The following is a 12,648-nucleotide window of genomic DNA, read 5'->3' on the forward strand; positions in this document are numbered from 1 at the left end:
ACCATTATTCACAAATAGTGCCAATTTGACATTAATGGGTGTTTCCCTATGCAGGCATTGGAACAACTAATAGGTTTCCCTATTCTGAATTTCCTCTATTAAATGCTTAGCCAGCACAGTGTGGAAATAATCAGAAACTCAGACTCAAAAAAATCACAATAAACACTGAGTGAATTTACATTTATGGAATAGTCAGAATACAGTGAGCAAACAGTTGGCCTGTATAAAACAAACAAAAAGCGGATAAAAAAGTAGTCTCATCCAAATTCTGTTAATGGCATAATTTGAGGCTCATGTCTTGCTAGATCACACTTTTCAGTTATGCAAAATTCCTAAGCTCTTTTCCTTGCATCTTGAAAATTCTAAGTTCTAGGTTTTAAGAGGGTAAGTAGAGGATTTAAAAGGATAACTTTTCTCTGTTCATGAAAATATTAACTAAATTGTAATATAACATGTAAAAATCTTGCATTATTTATTCTCCTTCTCCCTAGGTCCTGCTTTGTTTCCCTTGAAATTAGACACTTCTATTTCCCCTTGTACCAGCAACCTGGAGCCCATTATGTGACAGCATCAATGAGTGCCTGGACTGGTAAATATAGTCTACTGCCTGCCTTTCTCCCTGTCCTCCTGCACCACTTTTTTTTAAAAGATAGGAACAACACAAGTTTCACCTATCTCTGGATTAAGGGATTTCCCTCCTCCCTGGATGACACATTTTTAACATTTAATGGCTCTTATTGAAATATTGCTCTTCAAGTTTAAGGTAAATTGCTAAGATCTTCTTATTTTGTGCTCACTGAGGTGGTTGCCATGGTCTTACAGGAAGGTTTTATACTATTAGAAACTGTTAATACTTTTTTTTTTTTTTTTTTTTTGAGACAGAGTTTTGCTCTTCTCGCCCAGGCTGGAGTGCAATGGTGTGATCTTGGCTCACTGCAACCTCCATCTCCTGGATTCAAGTGATTCTCCTGCCTCAGCCTCCCCAGTAGCTGGGACCACAGGCATGTACCACCATGCCCAGCTATTTTTGTATTTTTAGTAGAGACGGGGTTTCACCATGTTGACCAGGCTGGTCTCGAACTCCTGACCTCAGGTGATCTGCCCATCTCAGCCTCTGAACGTGCTGCGATTACAGGCGTGAGCTGCCACGCCCGGCCTGTTAATAAACATTTTATTTTTAGCTCCAACAATCCTGATTCCTAAAGACTTGTTTCCAAAATGATATATGTATCAGTTAAGAGTCCTTATGTGATTTTCTTCTATATGTTCTGCGTTCCTAACAGTCTTCTTTCCTCGTTAAAGGATTGACAGGGTATTTAGGTCTAGATGCCAAGAAAGCCAAGTCCTAGTTCTGGCTGAGGAAAGTATTAGCCAAGCGATCTTGGTCAAGTTACCTCATCCCTCTGGGTCCCCTGTTTTCTCTCCTATAAAATGAGGGAATTGGACTACAAGGTTTTATGGTCCCATGCAGATCAGAAAGTTTATGAAGAAGGCTTTATGGTCTTCCAGGAACATTCATCATGCTCACAGGATAAGACTAAGGGTTCCATGCCCTTCACTGGCAGTCTGGAAACAAACTTCGTTTATTTGTTTTTTGAGATTGTCAGATTACAAGCCTAGGGTTCACCACAGAGAATCTAGATGGCCAGGTATGTCTTAGCAAAACTGATAAACTCAGTTCATATCAGAGTAATAGTAAGTTAGAGTTGGAAGGGATTTGAGATGTCATCTATACCAGTGTTCCCATTTTACAAGTGAGGCAACTGATGCATCTTTTGTTAATATTACAGGTTTTTTTCTTCCTATATTTTCTCAAGAACATTTAAAATTCTAATCTGCCCGTCTAGTCTGTTTGATGGGGTTTACCACATCCACCCTCAAACACATACACCCACTGACACACACCACCCTCTTAATGCTAAGAGTCTATAAGGACTGAGATTCTAATAACCTTCCTCAACAATTTGTTCTTGAATTTAATTTTTGGAACAATGAGAAGACAAATGACTGGTTTTGCTCAAGAGATCTGCCTAAATAGCAAGCAGAATAGGCAAGAAAGTTGACATTTGCCTCATCTTGAGACAGTGTTGAGACTCAGAGCTCATATTTAGCATCTTTTTAAATTTTTCTTTTTCTTTTTTCCTACTCTGAGGAATGAATCATCTTTATTATCTTATCAGCTTTCTTTCTTGGTAGACTATGGTGATAAAAAAGATTAATTAGTAGACTAAGATATTCTCGTTGTCCTTGATAAGCAGATATTGAAAGAGACTACAAACGAAGAGGACTGCTTAGGTCCAGTCTTGGATGATTAAGGGCTCAGAGACCTCATATAACTTTAACTCCAGTAGTGAGTGTCTCTTCTGAGAAGTCTTCAAGCCCTCGTATTTTAAAATGCAATGCTTATGAAGACAAAAATGGGTTCTTGCAGTTTTGATTTTATTCTCCTCTCCCACAGTCATTAACCTGTAAAATGTCCCTAAAACAGCTCCCAGCTAATGAAAAATCGTTGGGCATTACACAGAGCAGGGTATATCTGAAATGCTCAGCAGAAGATCCCTGTCTTCAAATGGATAAAAGGAGAAGAAAAGGATCAGTATTTAATGCTTTCTGTAAAGTTAGATTCCAGGCACCTCTGGGAGCTAGGATGGATGAAAATTCTTCTCCTTTGTTCTCTGACAAAGGCGTTGCAACTGCAGCTGGAGAAAATCAAGTGCTGCAGACACTCACATACTAGAAACTGTTAGAAAGGCACTTGTTAATCACGTCTGGTGACCATCCACTGCAGAGTAATGCAGTAAGCTCTGTATGAGGCTGCTCAAAGAGAGGGCTGATTGATCTGCTGATAGCAAGAACTGCTTTGGTGTTAGAGAAATAGGATTGATTTTAGAAATAAAACCAGAAAAGGTATTTGTTTCAATAAGGCATCAAGGAAAATGCTCATTGATTTAATGCCATATGGCTATTCCAAAAAGATGCAGTGTTCAGCTGTGAGAATGGGTCGCTTCCCTGGAAAGTGAGGTTTCATAAGCAAGCGTAATTCAGTAGCAATTTAAAGTCAACAAAATCAAAATCTAAATGCTATCCATTTACTTTGATGTACAGATTTGCAGATTCTGTAGGACTTCTTAAATCAAAATAGTCCAAAGAGGTTCGTTAGACAAAAGTGCCTTTAAGACTGAATTCAAAAATCCCAAATAATCAAATAACATGCATGACAATAGTTGAGGACCATTCATGCAATCTTTTTGGTCACCAAATCATGTGTTAAATACCAGTAATGTAACAACAGAGAATAATAGATAAAGCATCAGATTGGGAAGAGAACGAGGCTGCTTGCAGAAGATGAAATCCTTCAGATAATATTAAAATTCTCCCCCTTACCATCCATTTTTCTTTAATAAATAACTTAGCAAAGCAATAGTCAAATTATTTCCAAAGCTTATTCTCAAGGACCAAATCACTATAGAATTATTCCTCAACCATATCCCCTACAAAACATCATAGAGAAAACCTTTTGCTCAAAGCTCAGTTATTGGAGGAAGCGAAAGGCTACCATGTCAGAGAAGCTAATGGAGCTGCCTCTAGGGCTTGGGTGATTGGATTTCCCTCATTACTTCAGAGGTCCTAGCAAAGATAGAAGTGGGCAGGCAGACAAGGTGGGGCTGAGGGCCGTTTAAATACAATTAGCCCATAATAACCCTCTGTCTTGGATGGGTATTTTAATTCTTTTTTTTCAAAAACATGATCTTCCTGCTTATTTTTTTTTCTTTTGAAGACTGGCCTTAGTTATTATTTTAAATGGATTTTTCTATGACTCAACTCCATCCCAAATTCACATGGGGATGTCCTTGATAGGTTGTAGAAATTAATTCTGAAAACCCCAGTTATAAAACAGGTTTTTCCCAGTTAATATCTTACCTAAGAAAGTATTTGAAATGTATTCAGACACCTGGTTCCCTGATCGGCTCATCTCTGAGAGGTGTGTCAGCTCCCGGTTCAGCATTCTTTTGAACTGTTTATAAAGAACAAAAATACATTAACCACTTTAAAAAGAGCAAATGTTCATTTTAAATGTTTCCAACTTTACTGTCCAGGAATCAAGAGGTTGGATGAGCAGATACCATTAGATAAATAATACTGTTTCTACAAAATATATCTCTTCAATTTGAAATTATTCCAACGTCACTTTTGGAAAAGAGGTTTTCTTAAGATTTCTTAGAATTAACATCTGATTACTTTTGAAGATGCAAACATAGGAAAAGGAATTTTAATAGAGGTCAAGATAATTCCACTTGAAACTGTAACTACTTTTAAAAATACATTTGTCTGAAATTACCTCTAAAATATAATTTAATAACCTATTTGGTGAGAGGAGATTATATGTGAAAAGTTCAAGGGAAAAAGAAAAAAAAAGAAGCATCTTTTAAAAAACAGAATTCAGTAAAAAGAACAGGATTAAAACACAGCATAGTACACTTAAATAAAATGTAATATAACATGCTCTTATTTCAAAATAAGAGGTCCCAGTGGGTTAAATGAACACACAAATCAAATTATTACAGATGTCCTGTACTTCACAAAAAAACACACAGAGGTACGTTTCACATTTTATCAAAGACACAGAACACAATCAAATTAACCCACCTTGATGTAACCCCAAGATACAGATAACAAATAATTTGCCTCAGGCATTTTGGAATGCTCTCCTTGCCACAATCCACAAATCCCTTTGAAAGAATTCACAGTTCTGAGAGAGCAATCCCGAAAGGATCAGGAAAGCCCTGCAGATTCAGTGATAAAATAATCAAAACTTAGAAAAGACAAAAACCTCCAAAATGTATGGCATTTCCTAAGCCAAACAAAGCCCATCTTCGCACTCCATTCTTGCAAGAAGCCTATGCTCCCTGCTTATTTCCTGGCAGAAGAGAGTAATGAAATCAGGAATTGCACGAAGGAGCAAGAGCCTGTCCAAATGTATTCAGCTGGCTGGTTTGAAGCACTTATGAATTATGAATAGCCCTGGTGGCCGAAGGGGTTTCCACTCTTCTACATTAGTCCTACTCAGCTGAACTCTGCAAGGAAGAAGCAATTCTTCTTTCCTGAGGAGTTGCCAGACTAGGAAACACAGCCATCTTTTAAAAAGGAGAAGATTAAAATGGAGGAAGCCCCATGAATATTTAAGTAAATCTGAAGTCAGTACCCTCCCCCATTTCAACTAGGTGTTCCTTAACCCTCTCTCTCCACTGCAGACCAGAATTCTGCAGATGCAGCCTCTGCACAAAAATCCAGCCACTCTAATTGATCAAAGTGATGATGCATTTGATTAATCGATTTTCTGAACATTTAAACAAACATTTAAAAAAGGTTAGGACCATGGCTGTTTTCAGACTAGGCTGCCGGTACACAAGAATTTTTGTGAACTAGCTTTTTGGAGGGTTATTTGTCGCACACACCAAGCGTGTGCCAGTGCATTTAGCCTCTTTTCATAGTAAAATGAATGGGAATGGAATTTATTTATTTTATTTGAAAAGTACTTCCTATGCAGCGTGTAAGTTTCTGCCCTCCATCAGCTCATTAATATGCATATTAGATTGCATTCGACAAATGTATTAAACTCTTTTAACCTTTCCATCTAGGATCCAGAGTGTGTTAGGAAATATGAACATTCATTTACTGAAAGAATGGTGAATTGTTTGAGATTTAGTGTTACATCTTCTAACTCACATTAGAAATCTGAGGATTTAAATTAATTTTTATTTTATTTTAGCAATCCAGGGCATGTTGAGAAAGTCATTCCTTCCCTGCAGGTTTCTCTCTCCCTTCTTCCCAGCCCCTCCCTTCTCCTTGTCAGCGTTAAAGCACAGGCAAGGGGAAACACTAGAGCTTTACTGCAGTGGGATTCCCCGCCCCAGGTTCACCCCATTTCCCTCCTCATCTTTCCCCTCTGTTACCCTACCCCTGTACTCCCAGGATTTATTTCATTTATAGCAAGTTGAAGGAATAGCAAAGCACCATGGCAACAGCCCCGACTTGCAATTGGCTCTTTTTCCTGTGAGGCATTCCCCTTTCAAATGAGCATCCGCATCCAACAATAGCTTTATTTCAAGCATCCAAGCCCGGAGTCATGCCATCGCCTGTGCCTAGGAGACCTGGCTTTTGGAGGTGAAGCCAATGCAAGCCAGTATTTCTGCCTGCTGGCTCACTGCACCAGGCATTGTTCTCAAAGATGTCCAATCATCCTCCTTCTGGGTAACCCTGCTTGCGTATGTGTGTATGTTTCCCATGATACAATATGTTTGTAACCAGGCATCTCTGAATCAATCATCTCACCTAGCATATTTTACTTATTGAACCTCTGTGCAATTTTGAATCCCAGGTGAATCACATGAATTCCAAATTATTTAGTTTTAAAAACACAACTGCTCAGTCACAATGGCCTCTCATTTTAAATCCTCAAAAGACAGGCACCTAGGCTGAAGACTCAGAAGCTGAAGAAAACAAGTTTATATGCTCTGACTGATAAGCTGAATTTTGGCAAAGAAGTAAACTTTAATTGGATCATTGTAAAAATATGTTGTAAAAAGCTTAGAGACAGATGATTTCTTCCATAATTTTCTCTGCACTAGACTTAGGCAAATATAACATTCAAACAATTGTCTCATTTTGGCTCCTTTAGTCTCTCTGAAATACTTAGGAATGTTTTAGAGTCAATCAGGTTTGTAGTAGTTCAATAATGCCCTTTTTTCACGTATTTGCCAACCATTTATTGAATACCTAAAATGACCAGGGAAAAGAGTGATGATATAGCAGTGAAAAAAAAAACAAAGGAACAAACAAAAACTCTTTTCATGCTTTTAATCAGCTTTCATTCTAGTAGGAATAGATATATTAGGGCATGTTGTTTAACCACAACAGCAAACAGTCTAGAGAGGGTAGGACCAGTTCTTTACTAGCTATATCGGCATCTCTGCTCAGAAGATAGGAGCAGGTAGAAACTGAATCATAAAAGGCTATAAGAGGAAAGATTTCTCTGTTTATTTTCTTTCTATAGTCTTCCATTGCCACAGGACCCTGTTGGGATACATTGTCAATCACTTTCAATATGGAATCAGGGAGGTGGCTCTCAGCTGCAGGGCTGAAAATAAACCAAACTCCTCACCTTTCCCGCATAGTTTACTGAAGGGATCAGTGTACTCATGCAAGTCATTAACAGATGAATATCACCTTCCTCCTTCCCAGGCTTAAACTAATTCTCCTATGAGCCTTTTGCTAAGGGCACAGCAATGCTACCAAAAAACATAGTCATCTTAAGGCAACCATAAAACACACAACATGGCAAAGTATGCAAATGGAGGTCACTTAGTGTCAGAAACTAACCTAGTCCTTTAAATGTTGCTTAGCAACAACTGTTGGTTTTCCTCCTCCATAAGGGAGGGCCCAACCACACTGATGTGAAAGCAATCATTGCTCTCATCAAAAAGCACTTATGAAGGGCCCATTTATGTTGGGCTCTGTACAAACTAAGAAAGGCAGACATGGCCTTCAAGGAGCAGACGGTGGGGGGTGGAAGGGTATCTTTTACATTCTAGTATATGTAGAGTCCAGTTAGTATGACTAGTGTTTAACTGTGCGATGAGACACATTAAGAAATAGAATAGATATGAATTATGTTTGAAGTTAAGCCTGAGGAGACAGTTGAGGAGCTAGGCTTAGTTGGGCTTTCAGCATCTGACTCCCACATGGGAGTGTTTCTGTTGAGCCAGAGGCAGCCACAATGTAGTAGACAAATCTTGACTTTTCATTCTCAGCTCTCACTCTCCTGTGTAGTTACATCACCTCTCATGTGTAAAATGAGAATGATCAACCCTAACATTTCATATTTGTATGATAAATTCTGTGGCTGCCTCCTACAGTTTGGACAGATTATTTACCAGCAACCAAGACTTCCCAGAAAACAAAACTCCCTCTACATGACTGAGGAAAACAACTCAAATTGAAAATGCTTCAGACCATAACAAAGGAAGGGAAGCATTTATCATCCCTCAGAGTTTCATAGTGTAAGACTTTTGGAATCTATTTATTAAGTTACACGTTTCATCCAGACTCCAAGGTAAAATAGCTCCTGGGTAAAACTGTGTCCCAAGGAGTTACTGGATTGGAAGGAAATGGGCATTATTTACTTTATTAAATGCAGTAGAGAAATCCACAAACAGGAACACATTATTTTAAAGATAAATGTGTCTCTACCATCTCATGTACACAGATACTATTTTCCCTAAGAATCTGCCTTCACAGGAAAACCCTGTTACAGCCTACCTAGAAATAATGTCCCCAGAGGAAATGGCCAATGCCCCTTTTCAACACAGACAAGCAAAGTTTGTGAATAAACTCTAACAAAAAATTCCTCCGATGCCTTCTTAAGCTTATGCCCAACATTAGATTCACACACACTGCTAGAAATTGCAGCTATTTTTTGAAAAGGGAAGAAGGTATATTTTCTAGATATGTGATTTAATATTATTGGCCTAGAATATACCTTTTCTATAAAATTGTCTGATTTTTGGAATAAGTTCCTTTAATAGTGAAAAGTTATTTTAAAAGTAGAGAATAGGTAATAAAAGCTAAAATTCAATTACACTTGATAGGAACATTTTGTTTGATGGCTTCAATTTTTCTTTAGTTTCAACACTGCATACAGAGATTATTTCTTCTGAGCCAGTTTCTTCTGAAGTGATAGGACACTTCCTCACTTTTCTATATTTCTCATGGGAGAATTAGTTTGAGCTTTATGCAAAGATCCGCAGGCAAGATAGGCACTATCTTGGTAATGAGTTCTTAGTTAAACTAATCACATAGGAGGAGTGAACTGGGATGATCGCAGGCTCTTCTCAAATCTAAAATTTGGGGATTTTATGTTTTTGAGAATAAAACAGTCCAGAATAGTGATAACACAGGAAGCTAGTATAAAGCCCATGAAGGAGCTTCTTCTAAGACTAATTTAGGCCTGTTGAGGGTGACCTGAAAATCACTTAGGAGTGACTCCTAAGTGATTAAAACTATTCTTCACCCTATCAAAGACTAGCTAAAGCAGGTACCTTCCTCTCATGGATAACCTCAGGATGAGGTCAGTAGGAGAAAACTGTAAGAACAGAGAATAAAAAGGTGTCAAAGAGAGGAAGGCAGCCCCAGCAGTTAGTTACTCTTGTGGGTGGCCGTCTACGCAGGAGCCCAGCTGTGAGACAGGCGCCTTATTGTGTGGGATCTTCCTGTTTTTGCAGAATGAAACAACTGCCGAAGTCATTAAAGTCACAATGACTTTATTAGGGACTAACTTTTGACTCATGTTTTATACTTTGTTAGTCATAACTTAGAAAGAATTCCCGGGCATCAGGAAAGTGAAGGGGCTGAAAATTCCTCCTGAAGGCACAGAATGCTACTAGTGGTAGAAAGAAGTCGAAACTGCAGTGGTACAGTTTAGTGAGAAATGAAGTAAACAGAGTCTGTCCCTGTCTTAGCTCTGGCCCTAAGCAAATATGTAATCTTGGGTAAGCTGAATTAACTTCTTGGGGCTCAGTTTCTTTAGTGGTAAAATGGCTAGCTTCTAATCTTCCTTTTGACTTTCAGGAATTTTGCATGGGAAGAAATGAAGACCCAAAGAAGTAAAGCAAATCTAAGTTTTAAATGAAAAAGAAATAAACAGAATGAGGGATATAGTGTGCTTTGTCTAAAACTCCTTATGAAACTCACAATTTCCACAATTCTTAACATTTCAGATTATTTGACAATGTGCATCTCATCTCTTCCCTCCTTTTTGTGTTTCCCTATAAACTCTACCAATCATTTGAAACTTGATGTCCAGTTTCTTTATTGACAGGTTTGTCTTATTTGAAAAGCAAGTGCAATTGAATTGAGTTGGTAACATGTTCAAAGAAGTAATAATGGACATGCAATTGTCCATTAACGTCTGCTTAATCAGCTAGTGTTCCATAATGGGTCATCTTAGCAAACAAGTTCTGCTGTACTAACATCTGCAGCAAACCTTTGGTGTGCCAGGGAACAAACACAGTGAGATCATTCTCACTGTCCATGTGCCAAATCAGAAAGAAACTCTTCTAAACATGTTAGAATTGAGTGATTCTTTTCTTAACTGCTCAGCAATGTAGTAATCAATAGGTAAGTATACAACGAAAAACAAGCATGAATATATCTACCATTATTCTGCATCAAAAATTATGATGAAGCAACAATAGAATCAATTCTACTTGCTAGTTAGAGGACAAGTATCTGCTCAAGTGACATATAAAAGGCAAAGCAGGGAAAAACCATTAATGCCTTCATACAGAGTTGAAAAATATCAAAAGATCAAACATTTGAATATAGCTGCTCTATAACTAATCTCTTAAATGAGATTAGGGCTTGAACAGCTCCCCAAATTATTACATATTTCTTCCTATCTATCTAACCCTTTTCTGCTGTCCATTTTTCTCAGAATTTCTGAAAACTTCTCAAGAGATGATATAACACACATTATTGGAACACTAAAAAATTGACGTTTCCTAGACCCAAAGTGATTCCCATAAGAATGTTTATAGCAATTTCTCATGATCCAACATTCTCTCAACTCTGAAAGTTGCTGTAGTGATGTAATCAAATGGACAAAAGATACTGTAACTATTTATACCTAAAGACTGATACATTCACTATGCATTTTAAACTATATATATAATATTTATGAACTATATTATGTTTCCACATATATAAGGTTGCCAGATTTAGCAAATAAAAATTCGGGGCACCTAGTTAAATTTGAATTTCAGATAAAGAAGAATTTATTTTTTTTTTAACTGTAAGTGTGGTCCTGATATTGCATGTGCAAATAGCCTATGAAGAGATTGGATTTCCAGGCCATACACTCATTATATATGTTAAGTTTAGGGGCACTGTATATTTTTAGATAATTTAAACTTTTCAAAATTTTCTTTTTGACAGAGGACTTTTCTTCCAATGAGAAACATAAGACCTAAAACTGTTCCTGGAGCATCACAATTTCATATACTTGATCCTTCCCTTTTAATTTGTCTGTTAATAGAGAAAGACAAAAAAAGGAACTTTGAAGATTTGAGATGATGATCTGATAATTAAATTTAGCAGAAACCTTTTTCAACAGATGACAAAAATCATCATAGTAACTGAGAAAAATCAAGGAATCAAGGTACATTATTCAGTCACTCTTTTGTTTTTCCTTTTAAGCCTTTCTACAACTTTTTCTATACAGGTATAATGGGTAATATTTAACTGAAAGCTTCTAGAGTCAATTCCAAGGCCACAGGGCATTAATATGATTCCAAAGTAGATGACAAAGGTTTATTTTGAAACATTTCGCAGCTAGAAGCTCTACAACTTATAGTATTTTTCAACAATCAGAAGACTAATTGTGGATCAGACCCACAGACCATCCAGTCTAGTGTCCTTTCCTGACTAGTGAAAAATAACACCTATGTTTTAGGACCTTCATATCTGACGTGAAAGTAGTTACACAGAACAGGGAAACTAACACTCAAATATTATACTTTCTTTTCATAACCCTTACGTATTGGTCATGATTCTCTTTAAGAAGTGAATTCCATTTTCAGTCTATAGTACCTCTTAGGTTGTTTTAAATCCTGCCTTATTGAAGTTTCTAATATTTTTTGCAGCTACAAAAATCTATCATAGCTTGTTTTTGAGATTATTACTCTACCCCTTAAAAATACCAAGTAGAATACATTGTATTTATTATTAATTGTATTGATTTCAGCTAGTGACTTTCATACATCCCTTGAGGTAAAAGACAATGGAATGCTTCAAAACCTGCCTTGGGAATTGCCACTTCTAGATTAGCGATTTCTCAGGGCTGGGACAGCCTACTAATCTGGCAATTTTCAAGATCAACTCTAGGGCCTATCAAAAAAATAAAAGAAAGCTTTGGACTACATAGATCTATCCTTTTCTTCCCTAAAAGCATATATATTATTATCTGTTTTGATATTTCAGTAATCCCTACGCTAGAGTATGCACCGGCAAATTGAGGAAAATCTGTAACAGGTTGGAGGTTTGCACATATAAACTATTAACTAAAACTATAAAAGATGAAAATAGTTTCATAACATAGTTATAAAATAGACATAAATTTCATAGACAGCTATTTCTTATGCAATTTTATCCTATTAAAAAAGGTAGTTGGGCTTGTTATGTATTTTGTGTTTTCCATTATTAGCTATCATAATTTAGAAGAGATGGAGAGATGCTTTGAACAACAATGCACCTCAAGATGCATAGGTCTGTTAGGTTCACGGAAGGTTTATAGAGGCAGCTTCTACTGCAAACATGAAGTAGAGGGGGTGCTGGTTGCAGGTTTGCCTTACCAGTGACCTCAGCTAACCCAGCGTCATAACAGCATAATATATGAGCATCTGAGGATTCAATTGAGTCCGGAAATAAAATATGACATAGGAGCATCTGAGAATTCAACTGAGTCTGGAAATAAAATATGTACTGTAACTTAGTCTGAGAAACTTAGCAAGTCATTGAGTTTCTTAGAGACTAGAATTTTCTATCTTTGAAATGGGAAGATTAGGAATAACATATGTGAAGTGGCTGCCAAGG

General features: G+C 37.2%; 1 protein-coding gene across 4 annotated transcripts in view; it reads right to left on the reverse strand.

Moving 5' to 3' along the window:
* Positions 1-12,648, reverse strand: part of PDE4B (phosphodiesterase 4B) — a 582,717-nt gene that overhangs the window by 14,999 nt on the left and 555,070 nt on the right. For 3 of the 4 annotated variants that reach the window (XM_003806942.5, XM_003806943.5, XM_003806941.5), the window contains one exon: positions 3,922-4,015. In XM_003806942.5, the coding sequence (XP_003806990.1) occupies positions 3,922-4,015 (94 nt within the window). Of the gene's footprint in view, positions 1-3,921; positions 4,016-4,647; positions 5,157-12,648 lie in introns of those variants that run through there. The other variant, XM_008958956.4, reaches the window with a different exon arrangement.

Source organism: Pan paniscus, chromosome 1 (genome assembly GCF_029289425.2).
Source record: "Pan paniscus chromosome 1, NHGRI_mPanPan1-v2.0_pri, whole genome shotgun sequence".
NCBI lineage: Eukaryota > Metazoa > Chordata > Mammalia > Primates > Hominidae > Pan > Pan paniscus.